The sequence below is a fragment of the Phlebotomus papatasi genome, chromosome 1 (assembly GCF_024763615.1).
Source record: "Phlebotomus papatasi isolate M1 chromosome 1, Ppap_2.1, whole genome shotgun sequence".
Taxonomy (NCBI): Eukaryota; Metazoa; Arthropoda; class Insecta; order Diptera; family Psychodidae; genus Phlebotomus; species Phlebotomus papatasi.
In genome coordinates, this window is record NC_077222.1 from 54,830,188 (window position 1) to 54,849,691 (window position 19,504).

Sequence of the window (19,504 nt, forward strand, 5' to 3'; positions counted from 1 at the left end):
TTTTAGGATTGACCTAAAAATCATAATATTATGTTTTATACTAATAATTTTATTTATTACCATCATCGAGTGTTTATGTGCAGCCCACCCTACCTCACCACGGCCATTGCCGTTTTAACGCTGTTTCCAACCCTCAAGGCAAAATATATACCCTTTCTCGACTTGTTACTATGCTTTCGTTAACATTTTATTATTTGTGAATTTATCCATAAATTATCTAGCCATTAAGTATTAATGTAAGCAGGGACAAACCAACAATCCGTTCTAATATCTATAATAATTGGGAATGACCTGCTTATGCATCGACTGGTGTGGGCTCCAGACTGTCGCGAGCTTCCGCATTACGGTCTAACACTTTCACGACTCATCAAGTACTGACGTCCGTAGTCACTGCGATTGTACGATCGACTAACTCTAACACAGTCGTCTTCTCCACCACCAGAGGCGCTGGCCTAGAAAGGAGACATTGCGTCTCTAATATCCGGACTTTCTTTTGATAGCATACATCCGAAATCTAGTCTTTGTGACAACGGAAGAGAGCAAATGAGGTAGTCCCGATATCTGTAGAGAAGTTAGATTTTGTTTAGATCAATTTGACTAATAGGATCAAGAAATGAGTTAGGTACTCGGCAGGTCAGGGACTGTAACCTTTCCTCAAGACAACCCTGATTCTTTCGGATTAATCATCTACTCCAATGAGGACATTGGTAAAGTCAGGACGGCCGAGATGTAGCAGTCAAATTTCCCGCCTAATAGCAATAAATGCTCTGCTAAGGCAACCCGAATATTCGAGACGCAATGTCTCCTTTTTATGCCAGCGCCTCTGGTGGTGGAGAAGACGACTGTGTTAGAGTTAGTCTATCGTACGATCTCAGTGAGTACGGACGTCAGTACTTGGTGAGTCGTGAAAGTGTTAGGACGTAGTGAGGAAGCTCGCGACAGTCTGGAGCCCACACCAGTCGAGGCATAAGCAGGTCATACCCAATTATTATAGATATTAGAACGGATTGTTGATTTGTTCCTTACATTAATAATAAAAAAAATAAAAAGTAATTTAATTAAAAATAATTACAAAATTAAAGAAAAAAAACACAAGCCTTTATCACAGTTAAGATAACAACTTACTTGGATTCCAATCTAATCCTGAAGAACTCATATACACCATTCCATTGCGTGATACTGTAGCTGGTGAAGCATTATCGATATTGTGTGGCTCAAAAATAATTTTGCACGTTGATGACATGGCCAATCGATCTCCATTGGCCAAAGTTAGAGTTTTATTGTCATCCAGCACAGAGTTCAAATTTTCAATCCAAATACTATCTACGGGTCCATCTAAGACTAGCCACACATGATCACTCTTTTTCATCTTGAGTGTTTTCCTCCATAGAGCTGAAAAGATTCCATCAGTCCAATCATTTGTGGCAACATCCAATCGTCCAAACATTTGTGCTGCTGTTATTGCTTTGGGATTCATGCGCATTTCACGGTGAGAATCTCCCAATTGGGATAGAGCTTTCATCAAAATTTGAATACACGATGTCTTCCCAGCTCCCGCTGGTCCAAGAGTCATTATTCCGTGTCGCACTTTCTGGGTTTCATACAATTGAATCAGTTTCAGCACCCACGGTGGATGGAAAATCAATCCCGCTTCCTCAACTTGAGTTTGAATGGCAGCTTCCAAATCTGGATATGTTGTTTTCTCGAGGGCTTGATTAGGGAATAAATCAGCCACTAGGGAGATAAACAGTGGCTCATCCTCATCGATTAATTTTGACAAATTCATATCCCGAAGCACTCTCATCACTATGGTACTTTCACTGTCTCTACAATTTTGTCTCTTAGCAGCACCCAGAGTTCTAAGTACGGACAGAATATTTCTTAAACCAAAATCATAATGAACTTGCTTGGTGAGTTGCTCCTCGCACAATTTGTAGAGTGTATAGAATTTTCTGGCTAGAGTAATATTCTCAAGAAATCCACATGAAGCAAGCTTAACCCTAATAATGATCTGACGATCTGGAACCATCATTGCTACAGTACGGAATTGAATTTTCAAATTTTCAGGCAATTCCTTTCTGCCAGCATATCCAGGATTCATGGTAATGAATATTCCAAATTCGGGATTCATATCAATGAGATCGCCATCAGTAAAGACAAAATTCTTGCGCTTCTCTTTACGTGCCGTAAGCACAACGGCAACTTGCTGTGCTGCAACCGAAAGGACAGGTAGTTCAATACGATTAAACTCATCAAAACATCCCCATGTTCCCGATTGTGCTAAACCTTTGTAAATCCTTCCAAGTCCACGATAATCCATTTGATCTGAACAATTGAAAACCACAACGTATTTTGCTAGAGTTTTTCCCATGTCTTTCACCGTCTCCGTTTTGCCAGTACCTGCTGGACCACAAGGACTACCACCCATACTCAAAGTCAAGGCCTGTGCTAGGGTAATGTAGCACCGATCAGTAAGGGGTGTGATGACCAATCTCTCCGTGCATCCAAGATACTCATTTTGGTAGTTGAAAGTAACATCTGTGATTGATATCCAAGTCTTATCAAGATCTTCTTTGAAGTAAAACCGGGACTGCTTTAGCCATTCAAAATCGTTAGCTGATCGTACGTTAATCCTGCACAAGATATCAAAAATATCTCTCTGGTGGACATGAATTGTGATCAAAGTTTCAAATTTTATTCTCTCAATCCTCGTTAGATCTCTGGTAGTTTGGTCAATCAATGTGTTCAATAGCTCAAGGAACTTATTGTTGGTTTCTGACATAACTTTTTTCTCATGTCGTGCTTGCATAAGTGCCAATTCGGCATCGCGCGTCCATATCATCTGAATGCCTAAGATACCCACTTGGGCAGGCATTTTCTCCAAGAATGGTAAGAACTGGAAGTTGGGATCATTGATATTAGTATGAGCTTGCCTGATAATTGAGTGGAGAGATTGCTGAGATGAAACTAGGAGGGACGTGAGCCAAGTTTCTACAGATCCTTCCGCCCTTATGGCTCTATCCAACTGGATAATTTCTCCTTCAGAAGAAACTATAGCCATCATTTTATTATACTCAATATCATGAAATTTCACATAGCGAGTATTGTCGAAAATTGAGAGCAAGTGATTCTGGATAGTGTGAGAATCTGAAGCTTGTCCAAGGATCTCTAAAAGAGCTGGGTCAGATACGAAAAAGAAACGTGGAAACATCATACGCTTGCGCTCAAGATATCCACTCAGAGACTTTTGACATAGTTCCAGTTGTTCTTGCAAGTGGGGTAAGAGTTGCTTGAGAAGATCATCTCCAACACAACATGCTACAACGCCAGGCGTTTCATGGGCTCTCTGCATAATCTTCTGCCAAGATTTATCGATTTTGGAGAATCTCTTTGCTTCTTTGGGTAACTGCTTGGCGATATCACCACCTACAAATACTGCTTCCAAATACACCCACATATTCTGAACAAGAAGCCATCTCTCCAAGATATCATTTGAATTTGATAGATCAAATACCCACTGCTGAATCTGCTTGCGGAATGGAGCATTATATCTGTTAGACATCAGTGATCCCAGGACCATCAAGCTGTCCTCTAGCTGACCAATTGTTTCAGCTGTGGTATCACCTCTAAGCAACAGTTCTCCACGATTGTTGAATGTCATGAACTGTAACTCGTGAACTGACCACTCATTGGTGACTTGCTTCAGTTTCGCTTCGATGTCCTTCTCTTTCATAGCCGAGATACAAATGTCTTCAATGTCTTCTTTGTATTTAAGCAGAGGAGCCTCAAGGATATTCTTCAAAGAGAAGCCCTCACTATCAAATTCAAATGTATACTTGGTAACCTCCATGATCCTCTGCCAATGACGCGGCTTCATTGCCTTGTTGGCCATCAACTCAAGCAAGGGACACATATCGTTAAAGTCATCAATAGTCCTCTTGAGGGCATGGAAGGCCGGCCACTCTTTGAGGCCCTTCGGTAGCTTTCTGCATCTATTCTGAAACTCCATCAATTCATTGTTGATTTCCTCAATATCCACTTCGCCCCATGGAATATCATAGTAGCTACTCACACGATCTATGACATCGTTATAAAGCTTATACAGCTTCTGCAGTAGATTAAGCTCTTTACGGATCTGACCCAGTTCGGGATAGTCTGTCTGAGGTAGCCCAAACAATTCTTCACCGCTCTGGTATGTTTGTAAACGTCGCCACATACCGTCGAATCGATTTTGAAAGAGTATCAATTTATCACTGGCTTCACGAGGTGTCAAACCTGGTTGCATGGGCCCTGCATTTCTATACTCATTCACATATTCCACCTTATCCTGGCGGAATTTATCAAGGTTATTCCTCAGATCAGACTCGAAGCTTGGCTGCATGTCCAATAGTTTCACCTGAGCTTGTAGAGCCAATCCCTGTAAATTTTGCCATGTGTAGCGCAAGTTATCAACTTGATCATAATGTTCTCTATCCACCTGAACTTCATATTTTGTTAATACATTGAAAGCTTCCTCAATAGGATCAATTCTGAGCTCCATATCTACTTCTTGCTCTCGGATCTTAGCTAGGGTATCCATTATCATTCTCACATCATCAAGATCCCGTATTTGTCGATCCAGCTTCCTCTCCATTTCATGCATTACAGCATACACGTAGTCCATCTCCCTCTTGTACTTCTTCTTCATAGCTTGGCCAATTTTATGGGTGCATGACTTTATTTCAATTGCCAAACCATACTTGAGCTTCTCCGTAGAGATTGCAATACTCTGACCGAAGTATTCCATATCAGCTTCAATAAGCAAGTTAGCATCAAGGTCTGCTAGACACCGAAGTGAGGACTCAAATTCATGCAAACCATATTCCATTAGTTGACGCGCTGTACGATCATTCTTCCATAGGAAATGATATGGCTTCCATCTTTTAATGAATCCTTGGATATCCTGCTTCACATTCCTGGTACAAGTCGATAATAGAGAAAGGGTCTTAACCACTTCTTTATTATCCATGATGTAGCTGTAAAAGCTCTTGGTCATATGTGGCATTTGAGGTTTCTCTTCCGATACCAGACGATAAACTTTGCGTCTCCTAGTCTTGCTATCCTCTCGGAGATTTCGACTTTGTCGCTTATCAGCAACAGAGTGTCCACCTGAAGAATCCTTTCCACTTGACCATTGAGCTACACCTTTAGCAACGCCAGTGATGTTCTTTCCTGCTTGGACAAGAGACTCTTGAAGCTCATCGAGTGTTGGTCGAATGGACACATTGGGAATCATAAGGGTGGCATTCATTAGAAACACTGGTTTCCTGGCTGTCTCACCATCGAGATCTGACACAAAGCGTCGTCTTAGCATATCCAACGATGATCTTGTTACTCTTATTAGGACATCAATCACTTTCCGACTATAATACCGACGCATTTCCGCTACGGCATTGTGCACCATATCTTGCATACCCTTTGAGAGTCCTCCATTCTGAGACGAAAGTAGTGACAGGGGATTCTCAAAGCATGACCACAAAATACTCCAGTCTTGTTGTTGATTCTGGGAACTATCTGCTTCGTCGTCTTTATTACTCGATGGAGTACTCTTGGTCTCATCGTCAGCCATTAAGTCATTTTCTGCTCCAACCATTTCTTTAAATTGTTGCGATGCTTTTTGTACAAGATCTAGTACTTCTTCTACAGCTTCCGCCACCATCTGACTCTTCCGGTTTAGCTCAATAGCCGCCTGACGACAAGCCTCCTCATTCTTCTCCAAGAATTCCTCAATTGTCCACATTTCATCGTCTGAAAGGGAAAGTCGAATTTGGCATCTTTTACAACTCATTTTTATAGCTCCCCGTCTCTCACCTGTAGGTAGAGTCTGCAAGGTAACATCTTGCATTGACATGAGAACGTGCAGAATACGGTTGGCATAAATATCATGAACCCGAGCAACGAGGATATCAAAAGTTATTATTGCTTCTTTGCAATTCTCATAAAATTCCACCCACTTTGGGTCGGTCCACTGAAAAATTTTGTACAATATCTCTACAGTATAATGCTTAAATGAATATGCTAATATTATCTTACGTTAATTGACTGTAATCCTGGACGGAGCATAGATGTTAAACGTACAAGTTGAGGGAGAAAAAGTGGTCTCACCTCAAGTTTCACCTTTTTCACAGCTGATAAAAACATCTTGATAAGACTCTGAATAAAATAAAATGTTTTCATTTGAAAATATTTAGGATTAAAACACACATTATTTCAGGCAATTCCCGCAATTCCTGTGTGAATTAAATTTCTACGGAGAAATTCTCTCAATATCAGGTGAAATTTTTATTCATTTTAAGCGGATTGCATGATGAATATCATTAAAAGATTATTGCAAACGTTGCAAAAAATGGGGTCACATAACGCTGTAATTTCATTAAATCGTTAACATTTAAATGGAATAATTGCTAAGGCTTATAAGAATTTTTTTTTGCATAGGTATTTGGATTATACTGGATTTAGTGATTGAACTATATAAACTCTCCAATATATTGGCATTCTGTATGCATATCCCACGCACAATCTCAGTAAAAGGAGATAGTAAAAAGGAAAAGGTTCAATGGAATCTGAGAAAAAAAGCAATTCCAAGTAATTTAGTTAGGATCAGGTAAATTTACTTACATTTAGTGAATCCTGAATGGTGCTGAAGTGATTTTGTTTAGCAAGAAGCGTAGCGGCCACTATAGGCAATTCAATATTCATTTTTGCGAGACATTTTGCTTCCCTAATAAGGAGTGGGATTGTGGAGTGCAGATTAACAAAGAGTCTATCGTGTTGAAGTGCAAGAACAGGTTGTATAAGACAGGCATCCGCCACTGTAACATCCTGATTTAGCCAAATTGACACAATCTCTTGCTCATACTCTGTCAGGATTATCTTAACTGAATTGTATCGATTTTCAAGATCCTTGGTGGCTGGTAGACTCTGAAGGATGGGATGTGTTGATACACTTGAAACCAACTCAGCCAGGTGACATTCCAAAGAGCGACACCACTTTATGCGACCAGCAATGGGTGGAACATTCCTGGGCAGTGGTGGATCATCTCGCTGCTTGCGGAATAACTTGAGAATCCTTTCCACCTCCTTCTCGCAGTACTTGAGAATTCTCTGATATTTTTCTTCCATCTGTGTCAATGGAATTTTTTCGCTCACTTTCTCAAATCGAATCAAAAAGCGTATTCCCTGGGGAGTCTCCCATACAGTATCGAAATTATATTCAATCATCGATGCAATGGATTCCTTGAGTGTGTTGGTCTTGGAAAGGAAACTCTGAAAATCAACATTGAAGTCTGCATTGCGATGATCTAGGTAGTCATATTTCTTGAAAACCACTTCCTTCTTCGCTTCCCCAAAGTTATTCATTGCTTCATCGAGTGCTTCTCCCAAAAGTAATCCCTCAAGTCTACGCTCAAATAAGTGATTGTAATCATCAATGAGATTGAACATAGATATTATTTTCTGTAGACGCTCACAGAAGGTATCAAACTTGCCAAAGACGAAATTCTCAGAAAATCCAAAGGGTGTCTGATTGGGCAAGAATGGTTGTGCCCGAACAGCGTAGTATGTCTCTCGGTAGATGTGATTCAATTTAATGCAATTTGTCAATTTAGTCCTAATTAAATTTCGATCTTGAGACCAAATAGTTTCCTTTCCTCGGCACGTAATGTAAGACTTGCATGTTTCAATCATTTGATTCGTGATCTTGACCATAAGGGCTGAAGTACGTTCTGAGGTGTTGTAAAATTGAGATACACTGTAGATGAGCCTTACAGTTTGAAGGAGGCTCAGAATGGACTCCTTCATATTGACCGGATCATCGAGATACAAAGCATGACAGCATTGCTCCATAGACTGGATAAATTTAGAATTATCCCTTGCTTCGTTGTAACAAAATGTAATTTTTCGATCAGTCTCCTTCCACAGCTTCATCACCTTCGATCCTGATAGTCCCAATGTCGTGAGTGTATACTGTACTTCCTTCTCCTGCGACATCATTGAAAAGAAAACATATTTCCCATTATATTTATACAAAAAAATATATAATTGGGTGAATAAAACATGACTTATGTTTACTAAAGAAAAAAAAAACGGATGGGTCGTGCATCATACGCAGAAAATGGTACTTCACCTGTAAATGTGATAAAAGCTGGGAAAATTGTGCTCCTCGACATTTCCAGTACTCCAATTCATCTTGAGGCCCACTTGAATCATTTTCACGCCTGAGTTGTTCACTTTCCATCAGAATATTGACATTAATTCCTTTCATCCATGCCTTGACACGCTCTTCAGAATTTCGACAAAATTCCTGATTTGTCGCCAATTCCTTCACCTGTAACGGACAAAAGTCGTATTGGATTTGAGATATACCCTCTAACATGTTCTCACAAATTGGACACATCTAATATTTATTATAAGAATCATCTTGAGCTATAAATATTCTCTTTAAGGGGCATCTCACTAAATGTGTGGATACCGCAATTGGGGGTTTATTAGCCATATATTGCCACAGTATTTTTTCTTCAATTAGAACCAATAAATTTCTATTTAAAAAACTTTGTCTTGAACTCAAAATACTTATTTACACTAAACTATTTTAGATGAGCAGCCCCTTCAGCTTTCCCAGAGATTCTTGTATTACCTCATTCACAGTAGATTGAACTGAAAAATGGTGAATATTATCCTCGAAGACATTGACGTAACTGCAGACTTTCTCACACACCCGTAGAGCACTACAAAATGATCTGAGTCCAGGCAGCAGTTGTCCCTTGATGAGTAGCTGATTTATTTCCTCATCATCTTCAGTTGGGAAACCGAGTGCTTGCATAAAAATATACTCCACAATCCTCTCAACCGACGCAACTAATCCTACTCGACGGGAATCAATTACGCCGCAATATCTAGAAATTTAATATTTATGGGCATTCATTAGAGTAATAGCCTTTAGGTGAATTTCCAAAGTTGGTCGGATGACAATTTTTTCCCCAATATGCCAAATAATCTCTAGCAAATAAAACTCACAAATCCTTGTGAAATCCCTCTTCAGGCAACTGCTTTGTATTATTGATGCGAAACATATAGATGCAGACACCGGTGAAACCACAATTCCATCCATCAGTTAGAAATAGTTTGAATCTCATGGTGGGTCCACTAGATGTTGTACCTTAGTAGGAAAAGTATTATGAAAGAATTTTATTCGGATAAGTAAAAGTAATCTCGGCAATTTGTAAGAGAAGGAAGTGTAGGAGGAAAAACCAAAGTCTATACACCTTGAGGAGTTTTGGAAATATTCGACATTCCTGCCCTCGATGGTCCGGCCTTTGGGGCATCTGAACTTGGTTGGGGTTCTGGTTCATCCACCTCCTGATAAAACCACATCAATTTGTTCCTCATATTTGGTAGAAACAGTTGATTAATCTCATCCAACTGATTAAATGGTGCAAGAAAAAGATATAAGAATCAATCACTCTCTCAATATTCATCCCTGGACAATTGTCTCTCATACCATATCGCCTTCGAAGATGTGATCCATAATTTGATGGCGAGGCAATCCAGTTCCGTCCATCAGCAACTGTGGTTAATTAGGGATAAATGTATATTATTATATATGCTAGTGCAAAGTTAGTGGGTGGAAAATTAAAGTTAATTCTTAAGAATCATCTGAGATGAAACAGAGATATTCCATCTACAAAAAGGGATTTACAACCACATCGGATAATGAGAAGGGATTGTGTTTAATTAGACAATCGTCAGATTCTTCTAAAAGTTTTGTTTAAGTAGAGACGAATCTCCTCATCCTGATGAAAGTTTTATCAAGATTACACACAATGCCCTATTACCACACTCATAGTGTACAATTAGCAAAATCTAAAGCATTGAAATGGTGCTAAAAGGGATGAAAACTTTTACACAAAGCAAAAGAACAGTATTTTGCTATTTCGTAAAGATCAAGCGGTGAGCAATAACGTATTTGGGCCTTATGTGATCCCCTAGAAATCGAAATTCCATAGACTATTTTATTCGTTGTGCTCAAACACGAGTCTTACGATTTTTCATATTCGAGATTTTCTTGAAAGCCAAAATCTCGAATGAGTCAAGATTTACGAATAGCCAAAATCCAGAATGGACATACCCCAAATTTTGACTTTTCGGGGTTTCGACCCATACGGGATTTTGGTTTTCGGGTTTCGACCCATTTAGTTAGATCTCACGATCATAAATCATATATTAAGTGTCCTCATTTTTGAACCGACGCGACATAAGAATGTGGAAATGTTTATATATATATTACATTTTTTTTTTTTGAGAATTCATTTTTCTGAGAATGTTTATCTTTCACAGTTTCGACTTATATGGATCACTCTTTGATGTTTAATTGACAAAAAACCACAATGTTTATATTACCTTGAATAGGAATGTACTTCTTGCGAAATTCAAATCGTCATAAGATCATAAAATTCTAAAAATAGATTATCTGATAAAAGACAAAGAAGATCGAAGGGAGAGCAATCATATAAATATCATGTATTAAACGAAAGAAGAAGAGAATAAAGTGGACATCGAAAGAAGCTACACGTCTTCTTTATTTCCAAATTACTGATTTCCCCGCTCGAAAATCATAATTATTTTGGACTTTATCTCTTCGGGATTTTGGCTTTTTTAGGATTTTGGCATTCGGAATTTTGACTTTCGGGATTTTGGCCGACAGTGATTCTATTTGGTTATTAAGAAAATCAATATTATACTTCAGGATTTCTCTACAGGTTTGGGTAAAACTAAACTTAGGGGAGTAGGGGAAAGTGGTCTGCCTTTGAACGTAAAATGATGTTCAAAATTTCAGATTTTTTGCAGAGTAAACTACAACATGAGTTTTACTTTGCACTACACCAAAAAATTCTCTTGTTCATTGAGCTTCTATGCTTACCCCATTCAGGACTCGCAAGTCCTCAGTTTTTCCTGGTGAGAAACTTGAAAATGTGATGTCGATATATTCAAAGGCAGCCTGCATGGTCTGCCTTTGAATGTGGTTAGGCAGCCTTTGAATCTTAATCTTTCACTGAGAATATTAGGTCTGTAACATTAAACGGCCCATAATTGATTAGCATGAACCCTAATGCACTCAATAAAACAATCACTGTAGTCAAGAGTCATTATACAACAACATTTTTTACATTTTTCTGAAGCACTGTTTTTCACTTAAAAATTTGTAATAAAACGCAATTGAAGTTGACAATTGTCAGTTTGAAACATCCTGGCCGGAGCAAGATAGCATGTTATAAGTATTTGTATGACATTCGTCAAACCAAAAGTAGGAGTTCTATTCTGCTCCCGGACAGGAAGCTGTCAGATGTTTCAATGTATGGAAAAAGAGGATTCAAAGGCACACAACATTAAGATTCAAAGGCTGCCGCAGAGCAATATTTGCAAACTTTTATCACCCACAAAAATTGTCTCATCTGAATCAAAATGTATTTGGAGAAATACCATCCAGGAATAACCTTCTATGATTCACAATAGAAGATTTGTTCGAAAAATTATTTTGATAGTGAAAAAACACATGAATTGTGGAACATCAAAATTACAGTTTAGAGCACAGTTTCGTTTTCTTGCCCTAGCACCTAGAAAATAAGAGCTAGGGTCTGCATTTTTTGATGACTTGTGAGGATTATGAATAGCTATCTAATAGTTAATAGAAAAGAATTTATGCTTTAAAGAAAAATGAAAAAAATACAATATTCAAAGGCTGTCGCATTCAAAGGCAGACCACTTTCCCCTACATTATACTCATATCGCTTTTAAATTCAGTTTTAAAAGGAAATCTTCTTAAACATAATTCATTTCTCGAGGACTTACGTCCTCTTTAGAGGTCGCTAACAGCCATTGGGATAAGCGTTTCCTCTCAAAATCGCACTCTGCACCCCCGTGCCCTTGTGCAAGTCTTTCTCTGTCATGACACATATTGTATGTATGCAAGAAAAGATCGTTATAGCGACAAAAAACTAGGGGAAATTGCTCTCCCTTCGAACGTTCATGCCTTCGAATAATGTGAATTTCTTTCGCTTTTCGTAAGAGATTTACACTAAATTGTCACGGAATTATCTACAATTGATAATAAATCATCTAACATTTAATAGAAATGTGTAAGTCTCTTAGGAAAATTAAAAGAACATTCACATTATTCGAAGGCATGAACGTTCGAAGGGAGAGTACTTTCCCCTATACAGCTTAAGAAGAAGCATTTCCGCCGTTTGGCTTCGGAGGTTGGTCATCAACGCTGAGACGGCGGCGGACGCACGGTTTGGGTGGAATTAATGTAAAGTTCAATAAAAAATTATATTTATTATATATTTCGCAATTTGTTCGTAAGATTTTGTTCAATTTAAAATCATTTTCTGAAAAATATTATAAATATAATTTACAATTTGTAAGAATTCAAAAAAAGTTTAAAAAATATTTTCGATTTGTTGTTTTCCTTAAGACAAATCTGATTCATGGAGTATTTTATTTAGGAACATACCAATATAAACAAAAACTGTTTTTGGAAATATTGATAATTTCAAAAATAACCATATGTGTGTATATATTGTAAATAAGAAACCGAAAATAAATTTTGTATATATATTTAGGAAAATATCTTACCGAGCTTTACTTAATGAATATTTTAAATAGTTGTAAATTATTGAACAAAGGAAACTGTACCACGAGCTTACTTGAAAATCACATATTTTCAAAATCCTGATCAAAATTTCCCGAATCCTTCTATAATTCATTAATCAATGCTCGATACTTTATTATTATCAAACCACTTAAAAAAATAATCGTAATTATCTATGTTTATTTGAATAGATAATTGCAATCATTTTAAAATTGATTAAGCAATCTTAGAAAGTTTATTATTTTCTAAGAAGGATAAAACTGCTCTGTGTGTTGTCTGGCCCTTATGTCCTTACTGGCCAAACTACACTTTAAGAAATATTGACTTTAGAGAATTATGGTTTCATTTTACCACCGATTTGTCAACTACCCCAAAACTATGTTTCCTCTCAAATATTTCAGTATTTTTATATATTTTAATATATTATGAAAGGAATTGATGGGTCGCAGTTGAGTTTACGTATGACTTTAGAAAAGTCATATGATTTTAGTGTAACACCAAAATTCAAGATAAGAACGCGCAAAAGAGGGTAGTTTTAATCCAAACCATATTCATTAAAAAATATATATATTGAACTGTGTTAAACTGCGCTACCCTCTCCTATTATTAATATGAAAAGTTTGTAGCAGTGTGCATAAATTTTGTTTGTGAAATATAAATTTATACACAAATGAAATAAAGTTAATATTATACTCACATTACCAATTTATAATTTAAATTTTTAATACATCAATAAAAGCTAAAATGCTCAGAAATGAACTTCCTATATAATCAATTAACTACAAAATTCATATAATTTTCTACAAAATTTATACAACTCCATGTCTATTCCACTTCAATTGAAGTTCATTCGCGCATTTCTTTTCAAATGATTACTTTTTATTCTCCCCGAAGCATTTTTTTATTCCTTCTTCACTGGAGTTATATTTACTAAATCTCTGAAGGATTTATCCGTCTCAGTGCTTGACATAAATTCGAAAGAATATGCGAAATAATGTGAATAATAAAAATGATATTTTACCTGAAAAGTAAACTCCAACCGGGGATCCATCTCCCCACGACGCGCTTTCCGCTCGCATTCTTCCCTTCTTCTCTGTGAATCCGGATCCATTGCGTATTTTGGGTAATTTTCAAAAATAGCCAATTGATTTTAGACACGATGGGTTTTCAAGCACATTGATATTTTGGATTGTTGGAGGGGTTGGGAAAAGAGAGATAGCAAAAATCAAAACATTTACTCATTCATTCAAAAAACAATATCATTTTCTTTTTTTTTATGATGAAAATGGCAAAGTCCTTTTTTTGGTACAAAAATTGTCTTTTTTTCTTTTTTTACTTTTTTTTATTGGTGTTTGTGAAAAAAAAATTGTGTCGAGAAAATACGAAATATTATCTTCACTCTGTCTCTTTTTATGTTGGTATTATCAAAATTGTGTGTTGTCTGTAATCAGCTCCATTTGTTGTTAACAAAAAGAAAGAGATTGGTGTCAAAAAACATATTTCTCAGAGTATATTCATGATGTGATTTTTGATTTTGGGTGTTGTATCATTTGGAAAATTAGACATGTGATGTATTTGTCTGAAAATGAAAAGTATAGAATATTTTTTTTACAATATTAATAATTAATTTGTGTATATAATGACATATTTATTGCTTCGACATATGAAAATGATTGTGAAAGGGGAAATATAATCATAAGAACAAATATTCGCAATATATGCTTGAGTGGTTATTTTTGGCTCATGCCATTTTATTAGATATTGATTTGTCGAATTCATTGATCAAACAAACTCTTTCACAAATGCGACATTTTTTCCAATCTTACGTAACAATTTTCCATAAATTAACTCATCATTTTATATCAAATCATTTAGGTCTAAATTGGCAAATTAATTTAAAAGACAAATAGAGAAAAAAAAACTTTTCTGTGTTTAACCTGGAGCAAATCACCCTGTGGAATATCTTCATCTCCAGAGTCCCCCGAATCGTGGGCACGTAGATCGTGAACAAACATTTTCAAGCTTAATTTACAATACTCTTATTGAAAAAAAAATTAATTAGATACTATTCCAATAACTTTTCAATAAATTCTGTCGCAATTAAATCATAATTTCTTCAAAATTTTCAAATTTTTCCTCAAGAACTTTTTCAGTACTATCTTTTCTCTTCAAATTTTATCCTTTGACTGGTGAAAAATCGAAAATCTTATTGTTATCGACCAAATATGTTGTCAATGGTAACGAAAAATTTCCAAAAATACTCTCCCACTCCCATGAACAACCTGTTGATTCTGCAATCAACAGTTGCAAATTCAACAGTTGATTGAAGACAAAAGTTCAACAGTTGTTTATCCACAAGTTAAACAAAAAAGTTACCATAGTTATAGGTAAAGTTCAGAAAATGCAACAAATGAGGGTCTAATATTAGACTTGATGTCGTACTTAGACCCCATTCACCCCTGTCAGTCAATATATATTGTGTATTTCCTTCCGAACCATATGGCACAAAATCATTGATGAAAATATTCATTCACCATGTCCGGATACACGTGGGGTCGTGAGGCTCTTTCCACTATATCAACAAAGTATTTTTTTTTTCGAGCTATCCACCTACACTATTTGCGATAAAAATTGGATGTTATAGCTATTTTTCATGCTACTAATCAATTTCCATGTATCATGTATCTTGTTCACACCCTTAACTTGCAGACAAACTTATTTATCTGAATCATCTTTCCACGAGGTAGTCTTTCATGGATAAACTTTCATGGACAATACTTCAAGTAAAAATTTTACAACAATTGTTAGGTGAATTAAATTTGTTGCATTGCAACCAAATCCAAGAATTTTATAAACATACTACAAAAAGCAGTTTATCTTTTCTAATCCCATTTCATTTGAAGTTAACAAATTTTTTTCTAATCTCTAATTTTCTAAGTATGTGGTGATTTATTTATCTTGTTACTCACTTACCAAGAAAAACTAAATAGAAGTCTCACAAATATAACAGTTTAAATTCTAATAAAATAAGTAGGGGGAAGTGGGGCTACTTTGAGCTGTGGGGCTACATTGATATATGATTTTTTCGCCTATTTCTAAAGCTAGTCCTTAGGGGAAAGCGCACTACCTTCGGACGACTCATGCTTCGGACAATTCATTTTTTTCTCTATGTTCCTTATGGATTTCACCCATAGCTTCTTTTCTGAAAATTTGAGGCATTGTACTAGCTATCAAAATATAATATAATATTATAATGGATCAAATTCATTTATAACACATTGCAAAAAATTATTTGTGCGAAGCATAAATCGTCCGAAGGTAGCGCGCATTCCCCTACTATTATTTCATTTAGATCCACAATTGTTTCTTCACAAACACCCAGTTTCCTTGAGAAATTTGCGAAAAAAATCGTATAACAATGTAGCCCCACAGCTAAAAGTAGCCCCACCTCCCCCTAGTGAAATTCGGGATAAAAGTAAAGAGAAAAAGAGGAAATACAACGTAAAGGATAATTAAAATAGGGACTGAATATGACAAAAAGTTCTCTTAGAAGACCTTAGAGATTTCTTAACAAAAGAGATTAACCAACATGTGTAATAAAATTTGGTCTCTTTGATAAAAATGATAAAGCTTTTTAAAGCCTTGAAGGATCTCACATCTGAAATTCATTCGTTGCGAGCAAATCTAAATTTATTTCTGTTTTTATTTTATAGATTTATGTTTTCCAAAGTTCAAATTATAGAATTTAAATTAATTCGGACCTAAAACAGGTGTAATTTCATCTTTTTCTACAAATTTTTTTCTAAACATTCCAAAGAACTACGATTTTAAATAAAAATATAGTTTTAAAGACTATGAAAAATTACTCTAAAAGGTGAACACACCAAATTTTTACACGAAATCTTAAAACAATGTCCATTAATTTTATTGAAGGTCCTTTGCACATTTAGAAGAGATATAGATGATGAAATTGTGTGTCTTACAATTTATCAGACAAATAAAATTAAATATTTAGAAGCAGAGACATGTTTGAAATGTATTACAAAAATATATAAGACGTCGTGACGAATGGACTTCAGATTTGGTGTTCTTCAAGAACCGTTTAACCCTTTAAAGCCGATTGGAACACCGGTGTCCCATAAAGAAAATAATTTTTCCTGACCACCTAAACTTTTTTTTTCTTATATTTGCACATAATTGTAAAGTAGAAGGTTGAAGGAATCTAGGATATTTTTTGTAAGTCTCCAGTACTTAAAAATTTACTATACTTGCTGTATAGTAAATTTTTAAGCTCAAAAGTGATGAATTTTTGAATTCTCATATTGAAAATTGATTTTAATTATTTTTTATACTTCCAGCTTTTTTTAAGCAAAACCGTTTTGGAAAAAGAATCCACAATACTCAAACATAATATTTTTCATTAGAATGAAAATTATCGGTTATTGATATCGTCAGAAAAATTAATTAAAATTTTTAGCTATTTTTGTCTCTATCGTTCATAGAGTCAAAAAATACACCAAATTAGACTCTGTTGGATTTTCGAAGGTTAGAGGTAAGACGTTTGACAAGTTTCGTTTATCGGTTTCATTTTTATTGGTGATTTTCGGTTAGCGAAAACTGTCTCGTCGTTAAAGGGTTAACAAGTTTTATCACTTTAATCGAAAACACTGACAAAAAGGATAATTTTGTTGCAGTGTAATCATTAGACACTTATAGAAAATTTACAGCTTTGCTGAAAACCATTTTCCTTTATTTATTGGGAAGACAAGACATGCTTTTTGAGCCATTTGTGAATAATTTCAAGAATATAAAGGCAAATATTGACCTTTGATACATTTTACTCCGAGTGGTAATTTTTGATTGGCAAAACTCTTTAAAAAAAACAGTTAAAATAAATAAACAACAATTTCACAATAATATTGGTAGCACAACATTCCATACAGATACCGGTCTTCTCGTATGCGAGATTTTCGAGACATGCACCATTATTTATTTTATAAGGGGAGGATTGCTGAATTGCCAGTCCCTTGCCCCGAGTATGTTTAGCAGATTTTATTTTATATTTTTTAACACTTACTAAATGTATATTAATATTGTAAAAATAAGATGATCAATATAATGGGGGTTTCAGTGTCTTTTTATTTTTAAAGATAACGAATTACAGTGCCCGCTTCGTCTTAAATTGATGCCACAATGCTCTAAAATTGATACCACAATGCTCTAAAATTGATCCCACAATGCTCTTAAATTGATACCACAATGCTCTAAAATTGATGCCACAATGCTCTAAAATTGATGCCACAATGCTTTTAAATTGATGTCACAATTGTAGAATTAAAGTCTTATTTTCTTCCTCTTGATCACTTTATTCAACTCATGCTTACACCTTGTTGGTTACACCTCCAATTTTACCATGACACTGACTCCCCAAATATATTGCAATGAGCAAAATATTTAATTTAGGGCAGAGTGCAATACTTGCACTCAGCACTTCATAATATTGCATACTACACAATGCTCTTAAATTGATATCACGATGCTCTAAAATTGATACCACAATGCTCTAAAATTGATGCCACGATGCTCTTAAATTGATGCCACAATGCTCTTAAATTGATGCCACAATGGTCTTAAATTGATACCACAATGCTCTAAAATTGATACCACGATGCTCTAAAATTGATGCCACAATGCTCTTAAATTGATGTCACAATGCTCTTAAATTGATACCACGATGTTCTAAAATTGATACCATAATGCTCTTAAATTGATGCCACGATGCTCTAAAATTGATGTCACGATGCTCTTAAATTGATGCCACAATGCTCTTAAATTGATACCACGATCTCTAAAATTGATGCCATGCTCTAAAATTGATACCACAATGCTCTAAAATTGATACCACAATGCTTTTAAATTGATGTCACAATGCTCTTAAATTGATACCACGATAATCTAAAATTGATACCACAATGCTCTAAAATTGATACCACAATGCTTTTAAATTGATGTCACAATGCTCTTAAATTGATGCCACGATGCTCTAAAATTGATACCACTATGCTCTTAAATTGATGCCACAATGCTCTTAAATTGATGCCACGATGCTCTAAAATTGATACCACTATGCTCTAAGATTGATGCCACAATACTCTTAAATTGATGCCATGCTCTAAAATTGATACCACAATGCTCTAAAATTTATCCCATAATGCTCTTAAATTGATACCACAATGCTCTTAAATTGATACCACAATGCTTTTAAATTGATGTCACAATGCTCTTAAATTGATGCCACGATGCTCTAAAATTGATACCACAATGCTCTTAAATTGATACCACGATTCTCTTAAATTGATACCACAATGCTCTTAAATTGATATCACGATGCTCTAAAATTGATGCCACGATGCTCTTAAATTGATACCACAATGCTCTTAAATTGATATTACGATGCTCTAAAATTGATGCCACAATGCTCTTAAATTGATACCACGATGCTCTAAAATTGATACCACAATGCTCTTAAATTGATACCACGATTCTCTTAAATTGATACCACAATGCTCTTAAATTGATACCACGATGCTCTAAAATTGATACCACAGTGCTCTAAAATTGATGCCACGATGCTCTTAAATTGATATCACGATGCTCTAAAATTGATGCCACAATGCTCTTAAATTGATACCACAATGCTCTTAAATTGATACCACAATGCTTTAAAATTGATACCACAATGCTCTTAAATTGATACCACAATGCTCTAAAATTGATGCCACGATGCTCTTAAATTGATACCACAATGCTCTAAAA

General features: G+C 35.6%; 1 protein-coding gene across 1 annotated transcript in view; it reads right to left on the reverse strand.

Annotated features, from left to right (window-relative positions):
• Window positions 1-14,861, reverse strand: part of LOC129807014 (dynein axonemal heavy chain 5) — a 29,940-nt gene extending 15,079 nt beyond the window's left edge. The window contains exons 1-11 of the mRNA XM_055855961.1: window positions 14,626-14,861; window positions 13,710-13,781; window positions 9,539-9,604; window positions 9,303-9,459; window positions 9,055-9,196; window positions 8,675-8,933; window positions 8,165-8,365; window positions 6,658-8,019; window positions 6,073-6,192; window positions 5,851-6,007; window positions 1,126-5,787 (exon numbers count right to left, since the gene is read on the reverse strand). Of these exons, the coding sequence (XP_055711936.1) occupies window positions 1,126-5,787; window positions 5,851-6,007; window positions 6,073-6,192; window positions 6,658-8,019; window positions 8,165-8,365; window positions 8,675-8,933; window positions 9,055-9,196; window positions 9,303-9,459; window positions 9,539-9,604; window positions 13,710-13,781; window positions 14,626-14,703 (7,276 nt within the window). The 5' untranslated portion in view covers window positions 14,704-14,861. The remainder of the gene's footprint in view (window positions 1-1,125; window positions 5,788-5,850; window positions 6,008-6,072; window positions 6,193-6,657; window positions 8,020-8,164; window positions 8,366-8,674; window positions 8,934-9,054; window positions 9,197-9,302; window positions 9,460-9,538; window positions 9,605-13,709; window positions 13,782-14,625) is intronic.
• Window positions 14,862-19,504: the final 4,643 nt, after the last annotated feature.